This window comes from Macaca thibetana, chromosome 1 (assembly GCF_024542745.1).
Source record: "Macaca thibetana thibetana isolate TM-01 chromosome 1, ASM2454274v1, whole genome shotgun sequence".
Classification (NCBI taxonomy): domain Eukaryota; kingdom Metazoa; phylum Chordata; class Mammalia; order Primates; family Cercopithecidae; genus Macaca; species Macaca thibetana.
In genome coordinates this window covers 10,994,621-11,013,339 of record NC_065578.1, presented here as the reverse complement: position 1 = coordinate 11,013,339, position 18,719 = coordinate 10,994,621, and the positions used below count along the sequence as shown (strand labels likewise).

General features: G+C 46.5%; 2 protein-coding genes across 2 annotated transcripts in view; one reads left to right on the top strand and one right to left on the bottom strand.

The window, feature by feature from the left end:
* The window catches only part of MAD2L2 (mitotic arrest deficient 2 like 2), a 407,166-nt gene that overhangs the window by 249,350 nt on the left and 139,097 nt on the right, over positions 1 to 18,719 (top strand). The gene's annotated exons all lie outside the window — the stretch shown is intronic.
* The window catches only part of CLCN6 (chloride voltage-gated channel 6), a 165,558-nt gene that overhangs the window by 14,104 nt on the left and 132,735 nt on the right, over positions 1 to 18,719 (bottom strand). Inside the window, exons 4-12 of the mRNA XM_050788197.1 lie at positions 13,101 to 13,166; positions 12,330 to 12,395; positions 9,469 to 9,535; positions 5,929 to 6,035; positions 4,805 to 4,931; positions 4,086 to 4,153; positions 2,105 to 2,163; positions 1,104 to 1,236; positions 66 to 179 (exon numbers count right to left, since the gene is read on the bottom strand). Coding sequence (XP_050644154.1) covers positions 66 to 179; positions 1,104 to 1,236; positions 2,105 to 2,163; positions 4,086 to 4,153; positions 4,805 to 4,931; positions 5,929 to 6,035; positions 9,469 to 9,535; positions 12,330 to 12,395; positions 13,101 to 13,166 — 807 coding nt within the window. The remainder of the gene's footprint in view (positions 1 to 65; positions 180 to 1,103; positions 1,237 to 2,104; positions 2,164 to 4,085; positions 4,154 to 4,804; positions 4,932 to 5,928; positions 6,036 to 9,468; positions 9,536 to 12,329; positions 12,396 to 13,100; positions 13,167 to 18,719) is intronic.

The window sequence follows — 18,719 nt, the reverse complement described above, 5'->3', positions numbered from 1 at the left end:
CCTTCACTTCACAGGAAATGTTCATGGGTCAAATTAGAAATCCTGCGGGAAAGGACAAAACATACCTTAAACTCGCCAAAGTTCAGCAATCCAGGGAGCTGGAAGGAACCCCAGCTTCCAAACTGAATCCCAGAACGGAAGAAGTTGAGGGTGAAGGTGGCAGACATGGAACAAAAGAGCTAAGGGAGAGGTGACAAAAGACAAGAAGGTTCAGGAGTGGCATGTCCTACTCTCTACCGACCCTTCCTCCTGGTACCCACTGCTCTATGCAGAGACCTGCAGAATCCACATCAGGGTACAGGGATCTGGTCACCCTTGCAGTAGATACACCCCAGGTGTGACCTACTCTAGATCGGGTTTTAAGAAGTTTCCATTCCAGCAGCCTACTCTACTATGACAGTCTATTTAGAGTCTTTATGGACAAGACCTTGCACCAAAAGGAAGGATCAATGCAAAGGGAAGGACGGCCTGCTCCGAGGCAGGAGACCAGCTCCAGTCCAAGCCCCATCACTTCCTGCTTTATGATAACAGCCAGTTTCACATTTTCATGGCAGGTGATTCATCAAGAGAGGATAACAAGGCTGGGCGCAGTGGCTCACGCCTGTAATCCCAACACTTTGGGAAGCCGAGGCAGGTGGATCACTTGATGTCAGGAGTTCAAGACCAGCCTGGCCAACATGGTGAAACCCCGTCCCTACTAAAAATACAAAAATTAGCTGGGCGTGATGGCAGGTGCCTACAATCCCAGCTACACAGGAGGCTAAGGCAGGAGAATCGCTTGAACTCGGGAGGCAGAGGCTGCACTGAGCTGAGATCGTGTCACTGCCCTCCAGCCTGGGCAACAGAGTGAGACTCCATCTCAAAAAAAAAAAAAAAAGTGGGTAACAGCAGTTTGATTTGGGGTTGGGGAGGGTATTGATATGAGAAGTACAGACCGTCCAGTGTGGAGGTTATGGGCACAAGAGCAAAGCTGCTTCTGATCCAGTTGACACCCCCAAGTCTCATCAAAACGACCATTCCATGTACCAAGTAAGGGACACCGAGTGTAATTCGGGGCGTGTGGTTAAGTCTGGGAGGTGGCTTTCGCTGAAGGTCCTCCTCACCACTTTCCATGTGAGCCCTTGGTTCCAGAAGGACGAACCCTCCTCTAGACTGAACAAGGTACCCCCGATTGGGGCCCCGAAAGCTGCAGCAACTCCAGCAGCCGCTCCTGCTGATACAAAGTCTCTCTTGTCTCTGAGGAGAGGAGAGAGACGGGTTATCCAAAAAAGAGCCCTCAGCCCACAAAATGCGGTTTCTGATTTCCTTATCGTGAACATTTTCTCTCACACCTATGAACTGAACAGGCACGGATCCTGAAGGGCAGGTCCCTGGGGAGGCAGCCTCTGCCGCGAGCGTGCCCACCCGAGAGCCACACACGTCAGCACCAGAGTCCCTGTCAGCACGGCAGCTACTCCGCCTGGGAACAGGAGCCCCTGACCTCTGTGTTTTCTGTGATCTCAGAATCTCAGCCCCCAGCTCAGCGGCAGATCAAAGATTGGCGCGATCACTGCGGCACCATGTTCCCACCAGGTCTTCCCTCCAGAAAACCGCGGCATCAGTAAAAACATCAAGGTGCCTTCAGAGTATGTGCCAGACTTGCAGGAATACAAAGAGAAAGTGGTCCGTGACTCTAAACCGGGTCTCTGATTGAAAGAGCCTCACAAGGCGTGCAGGTCAGTAACACACACATCTGATACAGGGCTAAAAAGTCTGCTACGTTCTGACCCAGGAGGGTGGCTGACCAAGTGAGTCACTGGGGAATACAAAATGCCTTCCTAAGAATATGCCTGTCTGAGGCCTTTCTTGGTTGGGTTTTTAATCTGGGACCATTTTCACTTGCCTGAAATGCGTCTAGGGCTTATGGCATGACAAAATAAAAGTCACGATGCTAGCCTGGTGCTTTGGCTTATTTCCAGAAGAAAAGTTCAAAGCCCGCCCCCTTCTCCCACAGTCGGGTTTCCCAGCAGGGGACACCGTGCCAGACTAGAGCAAGTATCGAGTCTGACCCGCAGTGCATGAACATGTTGCTTCCAAAAAAAACCAATTTCTAACCTTTCCATACCTGTCGCTTCGGAAATAGGGGAAGTTAAACTGGATCTTCCGTAAGGAGATGCTCTGAAACTAAAGCGAGAGAAAAAGAGAGCCACTAAACAGCCTACTCATGTAACCAAATACCACCTGTACCCCAGTAATTATGGAAAAAGAAAAAAAAAGAGAGAAGGCCGGGCGCGGTGGCTCAAGCCTGTAATCCCAGCACTTTGGGAGGCCGAGACGGGCAGATCACGAGGTCAGGAGATCGAGACCATCCTGGCTAACACGGTGAAACCCCGTCTCTACTAAAAAATACAAAAAACTAGCCGGGCGAAGTGGCGGGCGCCTGTAGTCCCAGCTACTTGGGAGGCTGAGGCAGGAGAATGGCGTGAACCCGGGAGGTGGAGCTTGCAGTGAGCTGAGATCCGGCCACTGCACTCCAGCCTGGGCGACACAGCATGACTCCATCTCAAAAAAAAAAAAAAAAAAGAAAAAAAAGAGAGAAAACAGGTTGGGACAGTCTAGAAGGACTGAAACTGCGGGAATCCACAGCACTAGGGGAGGCCCCGCTGCTGGAGCACACCTGGGTAAGTGTGCTGCAGGAAGGAAAGTCCAGAACAGCGACTTGGGAAAAAAGGAGGCCGGGCATGGTGGCTCATGGCTCACGCCTGTAATCCCAGCACTCTGGGAGGCCAAGCCGGGTGGCTGATCACCTAAGGTCAGGAGAGTCAGAGACCAGCCTGGCCAACATGGCAAAACCCTGTCTCTACTAAAAATACAAAATTCAGCCAGGCGTGGTGGCACGTGCCTGTGATCCCAGCTACTCAGGAGGCTGAGCCAGGAGAATCGCTTGAACCCGGGAGGCGGAGGTTGTAGTGAGCAGAGATGGTGCCATTGCACTCCAGCCTGGGCGACAGAGTAAGACTCCGTCTCAAAAGATAAAAATAAAAAAACTTGGGAAAAAGGAGATTACCACCCCTATCCTCGGGAGGAGCTTATTTTTCCTGCCCCCAAATTTCTAGGACCTTCTGAAATCCCATTTTGTGCAGAGTCAACAAGTCAGAAAGAAAAAAGGGAAATGGCTGAGCTGAGGGGAGGGGACGCAGAAGCTGCTGCAGAAGACTTGAGTCCGCTCTGCTCGGCAGCGCCAGGAAGGGAAGGGCCCAGAGCCTGTCTTTGGTCGGCTCCACAACAGCGCACGCTGATGCCCACTCCTTCCACCCCTTGGCTCACTCCTGCCAGATCTGGTGCTTGAGGCAGTAGCAGGAGAGAGACCAAAAGACGAGCTCTGGAAGAAAGAATCTTCCCTCCTTCACCTCAGAGCCTCCCAACCACAGTAACTCCCTCTTCTCAGACTGGAGAGGGAAATGGCTGTGAGTGACAGTTTACAGGGAACTGAGACTTCTCCAACGCAGCCCAGGGATCTGGAGCAGCCCCTAAGAACGGGAGTTTTGAGGTCTCCAGCTAGTGCCTCAACATCTCTAAACCTCAGTTTCCCCATCTGAGGATGGGGGTAACAATAACAAATCATTGAAGGTGGCTATGAGGAGAAAGCAGTTAGTATACGCAGCGTCTGGCACACAGACCACTCAGCTAGCAGCTGTTATTATGACTGTACCACGCCAGCTAGAATCAGCATGGAACTGTGCCTAAAACCATGTCAGTCGATGCTTCAGGCCTCTTGGATCTGGCAGCCCTGAGATGATTCACCCCACCCTATACGGAGGCGCCTGGCGATGGCTGCGGAGGCACCCAGTGACTTTCATCTGCCTGTGTCATAGTTTTTCTCTATGTCACATTTCTGCTCCTAGGGTTCAGCAGGGCATCATTAAAACTTCCAAGTATAAGTTATGCCCTTTCCTGAGAGACAGACACATGGTTTTCATATCAAGCCAGAACGGCACCAGGTTCCAATGTGATGTCAGGGCTGTCCGAATGGATTTGGCCCAGTGTAACCACAGACCTCCCACTAGGCCTGCCCGGGAGGCCCACACCCTCTCAGTCCATCTTACCTGAGGGAGGCCAGCTCCCACCACTGAACCACTGTGGATCATGGGACCTTCCTTCCCCACAAAGAGCCCTGGGCAGGGTGAAAAAGGGAAGACCATTGGTCAGCGCAGAAATGTCCCTGGGTCAGGAGACCTTGGCTACAAAACCTTTTCTCCTGACAACTAAACAGAGATGATCCTAAGACTTTATAAGAGAAAGAACCAAATTCCCACCAAATAAGCTCCATTTCACGTCTTGCTAGAAGAAAAAACACTCCACATTCTAAATTGCGTGTCAGCAAATGACCTGTTAGGCCAGACCACCAGCTCCCCGCCTGGTTTTGCACGGCCTGAGAACTCAGACCGGCTTTTACGTTCTTAAGTGGACACATGTAAATGGTTACATAAGCATCAACATAAGAGCTTCCATTCTGATTCTTGGCCCACAAAGCCTGAAATATTTACTATCTGGCTGTTGACACAAAAAGCTTGCTAATTTTGACAGAAGCGAATTCCACAAACTAAATTCCAAATTCCAAAACTGAAGAGTGTGTTTGTCAGGTATCTGAATGGTAACATACGAACAGTGTCTGCATTTTAAAAAGAGCCCATCAACAAAAAGTGCAAACATCACTTGTTTGAGGCTGGGCCCTGCAGTTCAAATCTAATAACTGAAATATGTCATGCTTCTTGTCATCTCTGCCCCTTGAGTATTTGAAGGATATAAGTTGGACCCTTCTTACCTCCAGCCACACTGAACAGCACTCCAAGGACCTTGCAGAGCAGGGTCCGGAGACGGATGATTCCTGGCACCTTCACACCATTCAGATAGCATTTGACCTCGGGTATCCCAGAACCTGCTGCCACGGGCTAATGGAGTAGAGCAGGCACACCCATAACTCAAAATCCATTGGTTCTCTGGTTTACCCTCAACAACCTGGGCAGCGGAAGAGGGAGAGCTGGCCACCTTCATTAGCAGCGTCAGCATCACCTGGAGGGCTTGCTAAACCACAGCTGCTGGGCCCCACGCCAGAGGATCTGACGGAGGACTTGCACGTTTTTTTTTTTTTTTTTTTGAGACAGAGTTTCACTCTTGTTGCCCAGGCTGGAGTGCAATGGCGTGATCTTGGCTCACTGCAACCTCTGCCTCCTGGGTTCCAGCGATCTCCTGCCTCAGCTGCCCGAGTAGCTGGGATTACAGGCATGCGCCACCATGCCTGGCTAATTTTGTATTTTTAGTAGAGACGGGGTTTCTCCACGTTGGTCAGGCTGGTCTCAAACTCCCGACCTCAGGTGATCCGCCCGCCTTGGCCCCCCAAAGTGGCCAGACTTGCACTTTTTAAAGAAAAATAATTTCAACTTTTATTTTAGATTCAGGGATTGCATGTGCAGGTCTGTTACAAGGGGATATTGCATGATGCTGAGGTCTGGGATACAAATGATCCTGTCACCCAGGTAGTGAACATGGCACCCAACAATTTTGTTTTCAGCCCTTTCCCCCTTTTTTCCTCCCCGCAGAAGCTGCATAAGTTCCCTGTGAATCAGCATCACTTGGGGAACCTCTCAACAATCAATTCAGGCACCTCAATTCCACAGGTTCTCATGTGTCAGAGCTGGGGCTCAGGTATGTTTTTAAAAAAGTTCTCCAGGGAATTCTAATGTACTGCCAAGGCTGAGACCCACCATCCTAATCTGGATTTTTCTTCTTTAATCTCACCAGAGGGTGAAACCTTTATCTTCAGCGAATAAGAGGCCACTTTCTGCAGGAGTCTGCATTCTCAGTTTCCTGACATTCTGGAAGGAGGTGGGGAAAAGGAGTGCGGGACCTAAAACCTCCTAAGCAAGCAGGTGAATCAAACCACCTCACCTCAATGAGAACAAGGAGGCTTGCCAGGAAGACAAAGGTGAGGTTAAAACCCAGGAGTTCAAGGAGAGACAGAGCGAGGCAGCCTTTCTGGCTACATTCCTCCACCGCTGCAGAAACTGGGTTAAGGAAACTGTGTTGATCAGCCGAGGGGTGTCCCCGTCATCACGTGAGAGGGTGCAGCTGCTTCTCCTTTGGATCATGCTGTCTGCTGAGTGCACTTTTTCTCCATAAATAAAATTTTTTTCAAAACGCCTGAGATGACTGGGTGCGATGGCTCATGCCTGTCATCCCAACACTTTAGGAGGCTGAGGCACAAGGAACGCTTGAGCCTAAGAGTTGGAGGCCAGCCTGGGCAACGTAGTGAGACCATGTCACTACAAAAAATACAAACATTAGTTGGGCATGGTGGTACATGCCTATGGTCCCAGCTACTCAAGAAGCTGAGGTGGGAGTATCCCTTGAGCCTGGGAGGCTGAGGCTGCAGTGAGCTGTCATTGCACCATGGCACTCCAGTCCAGGCGACAGTGTGAGACCTCATCTCTTAAAAAAAAGGCCGGGCGCGGTGGCTCACGCCTGTAATCCCAGCACTTTGGGAGGCCCAGGCGGGCGGATCACGAGGTCAAGAGGTCGAGACCATCCTGGCTAACAAGGTGAAACCTCGTCTCTACTAAAAATACAAAAAAATAGCCGGGCATGGTGGTAGGCGCCTGTAGTCCCAGCTACTCGGGAGGCTGAGGCAGGAGAATGGCGTAAACTCAGGAGGCAGAGCTTGCAGTGAGCCAAGATCGCACCACTGCACTCCAATCTGGGCGACAGAGTGAGACACTGTCTCAAAAAAAAAAAAAAAAAAAATTGTTTGAGATGCCTTTGACATTAGGAAATACTTCAAACATTACAAAAAGTAACAAATACCCATACCCTCACAACCTCAGCTTTAACAAATCTCCACAATATGCTATATGTGCTCCAGGTATTTTTTAAAAATAAAACATTCGACACCATTTTAAGAAACAAAACAAAACAACAGTTTTCCTTCCTCTCTCCCCTGGGAGAAACCATTAACCTGAAATTATTGTGCATATTTCAAGTGTCCATACTGTTGTACACAGCACTTCTATATTCTGTAACTTCCTCTTTTTTTCCCTGAACATTAAGTTTTTTAGAATTAGCCATGTTGATACACACAGCTCTGTGGTTCGTTCACTTTCACTTCTTTTTTTTTTGAGATGGAGTCTTGCTCATCGCCCAGGCTGGAGTGCAGTGGCACGATCTCGGCTCACTGCAAGCTCCGCCTCCCGGGTTCACGCCATTCTCCTGCCTCAGCCTCCCGAGTAGCTGGGACTACAGGCGCCCGCCACCTCGCCCGGCTAATTTTTTGTATTTTTAGCAGAGACGGGGTTTCACCGTGTTAGCCAGGATGGTCTCGATCTCCTGACCTCGTGATCCGCCCGTCTCGGCCTCCCAAAGTGCTGGGATTACAGGTGAGAGCCACTGCGCCCAGCCTCACTTTCACTTCTGTCTAAAATTATTTTTGTTTTACAATCTACAGAAATGACATGATGTCTAAAATGATACCATATGAATGCGCCACAATTTTTCCATTCCCCCATTTGGTGATTCCAGCTTTTTGCTATCACAAAGCTATAATTACCACCTTTGCACACGTCTATGGTTCACATCTGTAAGAGGAATTTATGAGTCACAGGAATGTGCACCTTCCTTTTTTCAGAGGTTTACTCAGTTTTTCTCTTTTGAGAATTCCAGTTCACATCCTTTGCTTGTTTTCCATCTATTGGACCATCTGGTTTTTTTTCTGATTGTGTTGCAGGAGTTCTTCCTGTATTCTTTTTTTGAATCAGTCTCACTCTGTCACCCAGGCTGGAGTACAGTGTTGCAATCTCGACTCACTGCAACCTCTGCCTCCTGGGTTCAAGTGATTCTCCTGCCTCTGCCTCCCAAGTATCTGGGACTAAAGGCGCACACCACCACACGAGGCTAATTTTGTATTTTTAGTAGAGACAGGGTTTCACCATGTTGGCCAAGCTGGTCTCGAACTCCTGACCTCAAGTGCTCCGCCTGCCTCGGCCTCCCAAAGTGCTGGGATTATAGACGTGAGCCACCACGCCCAGCTACTTCCTGTATTCTGGATACTAATTATCTGCCTCTTAACTGCATAGTAAATAACCTCTTTCAGGCTGTGGACTTGTTTTTCACTTTATGGTGTTTTATTGTTATTTTGGAGTTTTTGTCTTTATAAATAAAATATGTACTTTGATGTGGTCAAGTTTATTGATTTTTTTTTTTTTTTTTGAGACAGAGTTTCACTCTTGTTGCCCAGGCTGGAGTGCAATGGCATGATCTTGGCTCACTGCAACCTCCATCTCCCAGGTTCAAGCGATTCTCCCGCCTCAGCCTCCGAAGTAGCTAGGATTACAGGCACCTGCCACCATGCCCAGCTAATTTTTTGTATTTTTAGTAGAGACAGAGTTTCATCATGTTAGCCAGGCTGGTCTTGAACTCCTGACCTCAGGTGATCTGCCTGCCTCAGCCTTCCAAAGTGCTGGGATTACAGGCATGAGCCACTGCACCCAGCCACTGATGTTTTTTCTTATAATCTGTGCCTTTTGGAGTTTTAAGAAATTATTCCCTAGTCTTGACAACATATAGTCTCCTAAAGTTTTGTTTTGCATATTTACATTTTCATCTGGAATTTATCTTTATTTATAGTATGAAATAGCAATAAAACTATTTTTCCATATGGATCACCCATGTCCCAGCATCTTTTTTTTTTTTTTTTTAAGACAGGGTCTTGCTATGTTGCCCAGACATAACCATGGTACACTATAGCCTCAAACTCCTGGGCTCACCTCCTAAGTAGCTGGGACTACAGAGATGTATATTTTTATTTATTAAATAACACAGCATCTTTTATTAAACCATTCAGCACTCCCTCACTGATGTGTAGTATTAACTGACATTCACCAAAGTTCCATGCATGTGAGGGCCAGTTTCTGCTTCTCTATCATTTTCCACTGTCTAGGTATTCCTGCACCAATGTGACCAATTTCAATGACGGAATCTTCAATTGTATGACTTTTTTTTTAAATTTTTCCTAACTCCCCAAACTTGTAAATTTTATAAGACTTGGTATCTGGCAGGGTCAAGTCCACCTTCTTGTTGTTCAGAACTGTACTGACTCACTACTTTTGGCCCTTTACTCTTCTACACAAATTTAGAAAGAACTTCTGAGTCCCACAACAAATTCTACTGGAATTTTGATTGGAACTACATTAAATTTACAGACTGGGGAGTACAGGCATCTTTGTGGCATCTGTAATCTCATCAACCACAAACATGGGTATGTCTTTGTTTATTAAAGTCCTGCTTTTGCGTCTTTCAGTGATCATTAAAAATATTAAAGCTGAATAGCTAGTAAGTGGCCCTTCTAATATCATGTTTACTGTTAAACCCATTTCTACGTAAGAAAGAACCTTGGTGACCACTGAAGTCCACGAACACCAGGAACCGTGAAAAGGATACATGACTGTACCACTCCGAACTTGAGTTGGGTGAAGAGTCGCACAAAAAAGTCCACAAAGAGACCCACCTGTGAAGAGCAAGAGATCTATCACACAGCCTTATTTCCAAGTGTAGTACAGGTGTGCTTCTCTTGAAGGCATCTCCTCCCCCACTGCATGTATGGAGGCTGCTCACCAGCCAGCAGCACGTGAATGCACAGCAGAAAAGCTCAGAAGGACGAGATCCCTTCTCCAGCCCGGTCCCACTGCCCCTCCAAAGAACAAAGGCAGAGGGTACAGCTAAGTTGAGTGAAGCAATGGAAAACAAAGAGGGAAGCAGGTGCAGAAAAAGATGTGAGACCAAGAAAGACTACTGACACAGGGGTGTCCAATCTTTTGGCTTCCCTGGACCACATTGGAAGAAGAATTGTCTTGGGCCACACATAAAATACACTAACAATAGCTGATGAGCTAAAAAAAGAAAATCTCAAAAAAATCTCATGTTTTAAAAAGGTGTGTGAATCTGTGTTGGGCCATGGGTTGGACAAGCTTGCTTTAAAACACAACATTCATTTAAGTGTATGTGCTTTTTGCATGTTCGTTATTAGCAGGTTCTGTAAGTCATTATTTTGACTTAAAATCATCTTTTTTTGAGATGGAGTCCTGCTATATTGCCCAGGCTGGCCTTGGGCCTTGAACTCCAGGGCTCAAGAAATCCTCCTGCCTCAGCCTCCCAAGCAACTGGGACTACAGGCACACCCCACTGTGCCAGGCTAGACTTATAACCATCTTATAGTGCATAGTTACTCTGGGTAGAGAAAACAACCAAATTCCAATATTCCGCTCTCCAAAGTGCTCAGGGCTTAAAGGAGAACTAGAAAGACTTCTAATTTTATTGATTCAGGATCAAAGGCTTCCTGCCTTTACTTCTGGCCTTCCCTCAAGCCAATGCCTGGAGGCTTTTTAATACCGAAGCCATAAGTGGCCACAAATCAGCAGACAAGAGTTGGGAGTCCTATATCATAAAGGCAGGTCTGCCTTCCTAAAATACAAAGGTAGGAGGTAAAGTTGCTTCAGCTTGAGTAACCCTTATCTGAAATGCTTGGGACCAGAAGTGTTTTGGATTTCTGACTTTTTTTTTTTTTAATATTTGCATTATACTGGTTAAACATCCCAAATCCAAAAATCTGAAATCCAAAATCTGAATGCACCAATGAGTATTTCCTCTGAGCATCGTGTTGGCATTCAAAAAGTTTTGGATTTTGCAGCATTTTGGATTTTCTGATAAGGGACACTTAACCTGTAGTACTGACAAGTGACAGCTCCAAAGAGTTTGATATAAAGGTAGCACAAACACTAACAACTAGAGGCCTAATGACTAGCTTATTATAGGGAAATCTGCAACCAGAAACTTATACAGCAAAATAAATACCTTGAGATTTCTATTTTTTTTTTTTTTTTTAAAGAGACAGGGTCTCCCTATGTTGCCCAGGCTGGTCTCAAACTCCTGGGCTCAAGCAGTCCTCCTGTCTCAGCCTCACAAAATGCTGGGATTATAGGTGTGAGCCACCGTGCCTGGCCCAACACCCTGAGATTTAAATAAAACAATACATCAACCCAAGTTCCCCCAAAATGGTATCCATCAGAATGTCACTGAAGAGGTCTTCTGAGTGCCATTAGTCTTACCTAGTAAGACGTTCCTTTACTTGGGGATTTACTAGAGTAAAAATTTGATGCACGCCATGAAAATAAAAATCATGATTGGCCCCTGTGGCTACATTATACCAAACACATGTGTACATTTTCCAGGCATGTCATGTCAAATTAAGTAGGAGGCTTGTGGCCAGTTCAAAAGAAAGGTGGTAAACAGGCTGCTACTGAGAACAGATACCCTATCCCAACACTGTACTGACCGGAATCAGATTTGACATGGATCATTTTTACTGATGCTGATTTTTCCAGCTTCTCCTCTTCATATTTAACAATGTGAAGTCAGCAGTTCTGGTTCCAGACTTTTTGCTATCCTCATCTTTGGCCATGTTTCCAATCTTGCCCTGTCTGTGATTCACCTGTGAAGCTGCTGCCTCCACCAGCTCTGTTCATATGGGCATATCCCTTCACGCACGGCTGCTGGCTCTGTCTTCTAGATAACGTCAACGACAGGCAGGGAGGAGCCCAGGAGAGCACCATGAACTCCCTGCATGAGATCAAGATCTGTGTTGTGCCATGCTGTTCACTGGCACACTGTGCTAAATGAAGGGCATGATATTCACAGTTCCGTACCCATGACTTTGCTTTTTCCCTAAAGAGTGATCTCATGCCTGCCTAGAGTCTTAACCACTCGGGAGGCTGAGGTAGGAGGATCACCTGAGCCCAGGAGGTCGAGGCTGCAGTGAACTATGATCACGCCACTGTGCTCCAGCCAGGGTGACAAAGCGAGACTATCTCTATTTAAATTAAAAAAAAAAAAAAAAAGTGACTTTAACATCCATTATTTACTCTACCCAATGCGTTCTCTACCCACTAGGGAGACATGTTATCTAGTTGATCAGGTAGATTACAGATTATGATCCATAATCATATCATAAAAGATAACTCCTGCCCAAACCTTTGAGCGCTTCAAGAGCACCATCGTCATGTGTCTCGCTTTCATTTCACAAAGCAAAAACCAGGGAAGTATGAAAAACTGTGCCACGATTATTCATTTAAAAAAAAAGAAGGGAAAAAGAAAAGGTACTCTTGATTATAATGACAAGTGTTATAGTGTTATAATGTTATAAACGCTATAATGACAAATAACAATGTTATTCACCAGGCCAGGGCTTTCCCTGTGAGTCCCTCCAGCCCTCTGGCCCACCATCCCTCCAGGCCCTGCCTCCTCACCAGGCCAGTGCAGACTCCAATGGCAAACACCACCATCCACTTCACTGCCTCATACCTTCGACCTTTCTGTTAACACAGGAGAAGAATGATTCAGTTTACAGGGTTATGGTGGCAGATGGGAAGAAACATATCTTGGCCAACCAGTTTTAAGCTAAATTCCACGTGGAGAGCAGGCACAGTGAAGATTATGTTGGGATTTCAGGTGCTTTACAATGCAAAAATGATGGACTCCTTAATAGGCTGGGCAAGCTGCACTGACAGGGGGAACTCTGGTTGGCAGGATAAAGGCCTAGGGAATAAATGCCAACATAGGCTTACCTTGCAGATAGCATGGGTTTGGTTCCAGACCACCACAATAAAGCAAATATCACAATAAAGAGAGTCACATGAGTGTTTTGGTTTCCCAATGCATATAAAAGTGATGTTTACACTATATTGTGGTGTATTAAGTGTGCAATAGCATTATGCCTACAAAAATGTACATACCTTAATTAAAAAATACCTTATGGCTAAAAAATGCAAACAAAATGCATGCTATTGGAAAAATGGCACCTTGCTCAACACAGAGTTGCCACCAACCTCCAGTTTGTAAAAACTGCAGTATCTGCAAGGTGAAATAAAGCAAAGTGCATAAAGTGAGGTTTGCCTGTATCGCAGGAAAAGGTTCAAAAAACAAGGGGTAAAGATACTTACTGGGAACTTTAGAAGAGAAAAAAAATGCCATGTTAAGACTGATTTGATCCCCAGAGATGAAGAATTGTTAAGACTCACCTTATTATCCATGGTCTCCAAAACTTCCAGGTAAGGGTCATTGATACAGCGATCATAATCCAAACTCTGAAAAAGAGGCAAAGGTGAGTCAGAAAGTCACATCAGGTGAGAAGACCTGCAAAGGGACAAACCTCTGGGTTCCTGCTACTCAACATGTGGATAGGCAGAGCAATGGTACCTGCAGCACCCAGAAGGAGATGGTTCAAAATGCGGAATCTGGCCAGGCGCGGTGGCTCACGCCTATAATCCCAGCACTTTGGGAGGTCAAGGCAGGTGGATCACCTGAGGTCAGGAGTTTAAGACCAGTCTAGCCAACATGGTGAAACTCCATCTCTACTAAAAACACCGAATTAGCCGGGCGTGGTGGTGCGCACCTGTAGTTCCAGCTACTTGGGAGGCTGAGGCAGGAGAATCTCTGGAACCTGGGAGGCGGAGGTTGCAGTGAGCTGAGATCACACCACTGCACTCCAGCCTGGTGACAGAGCAAGACTCTGTCTCAAGAACAAACACAAAAACCAAATGCAGAATCTCAGACTTCCTGCAGCCCTAGGTGACTCAGATGCACATTACAATTTGAGCGGTGTTGCTTCAGGTTCACACTTCATGCTTTAGGATAAGTTTTAAATTACCTATTTTTAAACTTCCTGTTTTGGCAAAATATGTAAAGACCTTTAGCTATCATGAGCTTTATGAAACTTACTCCATTAGATGTGAACAAAAGCTTCAGTTAGTCAGAACCAAATTAATTTAGAATGTCAATTAGTTATAATTATCTTTTGTAGTTAGTGTCTATGGAAATGAGGTTAGTCACAAGACAAACTAATATGGAAAGTATTTTTTTTTTTTTTTTTTTTTGAGACAGAGTCTTGCTCTGTCGCCCAGGCTGGGGTGCAATCTCAGCTCACTGCAAGCTCCGCCTCCCGGGTTTAGACCATTCTCCTGCCTCAGCCTCCCGAGTAGCTGGGACTACAGGCGCCCGCCACCTCGCCCGGCTAGTTTTTTGTATTTTTTTAGTAGAGACGGGTTTTTCACCGTGTTAGCCAGGATGGTCTCGATCTCCTGACCTCGTGATCCGCCCGTCTCGGCCTCCCAAAGTGCTGGGATTACAGGCTTGAGCCACCGCGCCCGGCCGGAAAGTATTTTTAAAAGCAACTTCAACTTTATGTTAGGAAGAGGCACAGACTCAGCGTGGCTCTCGGCTCCTAAAACTTCTACATCTAAAGCAGCATCCTTTACAACACGCATCACAGAACACAGAAATCCTGCAAGCAACCTGCAGGTATGCCACAGACATTTAGAGAAACGATTCAAAGGAAATCATTTTAGTTGTCTTGTTAGAGAAGCAGCAGTCTGGGCTGGGCGCAGTGGCTCACGCCTATAATCCCAGCACTTTGAGAGGCCGAGGCAGGAAGATCGCTTGAGGCCAGAACTTCGAGACTAGCCTGGGTAAGATGGTGAAACCCCATCTCTACTAAAAATACTAAAGTCAGCTGGGAGTGGTGGAGCACGCCTGTAAACCCAGCTACTCAGGAAGCTAGGGCAGGAGAGCTGCTTGAACCTGGGAGGCGGAGGATGCAGTGAGCCGAGATCATGCCACTGCACTCCAGCCTGGGCAACACAGCGAGACTCTTATCTTAAAAAAAAAAAAAAAAAAAGACGCAGCAGTTTGGCAACAAAGAAAAATGGTCGGCCATGAGCTCTCCTTCCTACAACCTGTTCCTACCCACATCAGCTGGACACTAGCCGGGTCGCAGCCACACTCCTGGACAACAGTTTCACGTCAGCCAAACACATGTGATGAATGACAATTTATTCTATCTATATATCTACCTATAGTCCAAATTCCTTTTTTATGAGTCCTGGAGTACCAACAGGTGACTGAGTAAATCACTTATACATCCAAATATAGAAGACTATACACCAATAAAATGATTATAGTTAAGTCTACATAGAAAGATATGGAAAATGTCTAAAAATTGTTTAGCAAAAGAGTAAGATGCAATTAAAAAATAAAAATAAAGCAGGATGGAGAATTAAAAGTATAATATTCTTTTTTGATTAAACAAAATTAGGATTATTTGCACATCAGCATTCATAATGGGAAAACATCCGTGAGGTAGTGCTTAAGAGGATATTTGTTTCTGGGTGTTGTCTGAAATTCTCATGGCACAAATGGTGTGCTTTTTTATATTTTAAAAAATGATCGGCTGGGCACAATGGCTCACGTCTATAATTCCAGCACTTTGGGAGGCCGAGATGGGTGGATCACTTGAGGCCAAGAGTTTGAGACCAGCCTGGCCAACATGGCGAAACCCCGCCTCAACCAAAAATACACAAATTAGCTGGGCGTGGTGGCACACACCTGTGATCCCAGCTACTAGGGTGGCTGAGGCAGGAGAATCGCTTGAACCCAGGAGGTGGAGGTTGCAGTGAGCTGAGATCGCGCCACTGCACTCCAGTCTAGGTGACACAGTGAGACTCTGTCTCAGAAAAAAAAATCTTTTTTACTGATCAGAAAACAAAAAAACACAGTGAGGAAAAATGTACTTTTAGAAACCAGACTCATCCATAAGTGATTAAACATATACGCACATACATATATATTATAGCGGCCAATGGGAAAAGCTTCCCCTTTCACCCTCCGAAGATCTGCTGAAAGTGAACTGACAAAAGGCAGATTAATGGAAGTAAAGGCATCCAGACTTATTTAACATGCATTGCACAGGGGAACTGCAGAATGATTACCCAATAACCCCAGTGAGGTACAGATGCTTCTATACTCTTCTTCAGAAGGGAAGGGGAAATGGGGATGTGGGAGGAAATAATTCTTAGTGGGGAATGAATGGATCTGGGAGGCAGACATTATCTTGTGAAAGACTCTTTGGAAATTGAATGGGACAGTGAACAAACAGTGGTTTGGGACAGTTTGGCCGGGGTCTAGGTATATTGTTTGGTCTTCGGTCTCCTCTGTGAGATGAGTTTTAACATTCTCTGGTTAATGACATTTCAGGAAAGGGATCAAAGACAACTGTGTTCCTCTTTGGTAGGTCCAGTTTCTAGGTAGATAAGGGAACGGCAGAGAAGGGCCTCATCCTGTGCTTTGGGAGAGACAAAGTGTGAGGGTGAAGAAGGTCAGAGAGAGACCCCCAGGCTGTTTCTTCAGTTCAGCAAATGATACTGTATTTCCAGTATCATTTTCTGAGCCCCAACAATACACATACACACAAACAGACTTTGTCTTTTTTCCTTTTTTTTTTTTTTTTTTTTTTTTTTTGTTGAGCCGGGTATCTTTTGTTTGCTAATGAGATGAGTGGTGGCTGGGGGCCCTTAGATAGCTTCAGAAAAGAGGCTGGTCACCAGAAAGACCAAGGCAGGATTAGCGGGGTGGGAAACCCATCCCTCCAGGGAGGAGACTGAAGCTGAAGGTTAAGCTGATCACCAAGGGATGGTGATGTAATCAATGATGACTGCATAAAAAAGCTTCCATAAAACTCCAAAAGGACACGGTTCAGAGAGCTTCCGAATAGCTGACCATTTGGAGGTTCCAGGAGGGTACTTGTGCCTGGAGAGGGGATGGAAGCTCCGTGACCCCCTCCCACGTTCCTTGAATCTCTCCATCTGGCTATTCTTCTGTATCCTTTGTGATATCCTTTATTAATAAACTAGCAAACGTAAGTAGCGTTTCTTTGTTTTCTGACCTGCTCTAGCAAATTAACCAAACTGGAGGAGGGAGTCCTGTGAACCTTCAATTCACTGCCAATTGCTGAGAAATAACAGATGACAACCTACTACTTTCTTTCTTTTTTTTTTTTTTTTTTTTTTTTTTTTTTGCCATGGGGTCTTTCTCTGTCACCCAGGCTGGAGTGCAGTGGTGCAATCTTGGTTCACTGCAACCTCCAACTTCTGGGCTTAAGCCATCCTCCCACCTCAGCCTCCTGAGTAACTGGGACTATAGGTGTGTACCACTATGTTCAGCTAATTTTTTTTTTTTTTTTTTTTTTTTTTTGAGACGGAGTCTCGCTCTGTCGCCCAGGCTGGAGTGCAGTGGCCGGATCTCAGCTCACTGCAAGCTCCGCCTCCTGGGTTCACGCCATTCTCCTGCCTCAGCCTCCCGAGTAGCTGGGACTCCAGGCGCCCGCCACCTCGCCCGGCTAGTTTTTTGTATTTTTTTTTAGTAGAGACGGGGTTTCACCGTGTTAGCCAGGATGGTCTTGATCTCCTGACCTCTTGATCCGCCCGTCTCGGCCTCCCAAAGTGCTGGGATTACAGGCTTGAGCCACCGCGCCCGGCCTTCAGCTAATTTTTAAATTTTTGTGGAGATAGGGTTTCACCATGTTGCCCAGGCTGGTCTCAAACTCCTGGGCTCAAGCAACCTGCCTACCTTGGCCTCCCAAAGTGCTGGGATTATGGGCATGAGCCACCACGCACGGCCTGCCTACTACTTTTAACTAGCATCTGAAGTGGAAACAGTCTCGTGGGACACAGCCCTCAACCTGATCTGACGTCATCAGGTAGACAGTGTTGGCACTGAACTAGAGGATACCCAGCAGGTGTCTGCTGGAGACTGCTTGCTACGTGTGTGGGGAAACAACCTCCACACATGGGTGTCAGCAGTGTTGCGCGAGTGGTGCCTGAGAGCAGAGGAGAAACAATACTTGGTTTGTCCTTATCTCTTGCCTTCATCCCAAATATGTATGGAAATTACTGGTCAATTACTTGATTGATGGTTCTATCTAATAACTCTATGGTTCCATAAACATTTAGAAGGTTTTTAGATATCAGCCGGGCGCAGTGGCTCACGCCTGTAATCCCAGCACTTTGGGAGGCCGAGGCGGGCGGATCACGAGGTCAGGAGATCGAGACCATCCTGGCTAACACGGTGAAACCCCGTCTCTACTAAAAATACAAAAAAAAATTAGCCGGGCGTGGTGGTGCGTGCCTGTAGTCCCAGCTACTCGGAGGCTGAGGCAGGAGAATGGCGTGAACCCAGGAGGTGGAGCTTGCAGTGAGCCGAGATGGTGCCACTGCACTCCAGCCTGGGTGACAAAGCGAGACTCCGTCTCCAAAAAAAAAAAAAAAAAAAAAAAAAAGGTTTTTAGATATCTAGAATAGGCAAATCTATAGACAGAAAGGAAATTAGTGGTTGCCTGGAGTCAGGGGCAAGGAGGACAGGCAGTGGCTGCTAATGAGTGCAGGGTTTCCTCTCGGGTGATGAAAATATTCTAAAACTGACTGTAGGAATTAGCTGGGTGCGGCAGCTCACGCCTGTAATCCCAGCACTTTGGGAGGCCGAGGTGGGCGCATCACCTGAGGCCCACCTGAGGCCACGAGTTCGAGACCAGCCTGACCAACATGGAGAAGCCTCGTCTCTACTAAAAATACAAAATTAGCCGGGCATGGTGGCAGGCACCTGTAATCCCAGCTACTCGGGAGGCTAAGGCAGGAGAATCACTTGAACCCGGGCGGCAGAGGTTGCAGTGAGCTGAGATCACAACATTGCACTCCAGCCTGGGCAACAAGAGCGAAACTCCATCTCAAAAAATTAAAAATAAAAATTAAAAAATTGACTGTGGGAATAGTTGTACAACTCTGTAAATATACTAAGTTTTAAAACCCCAT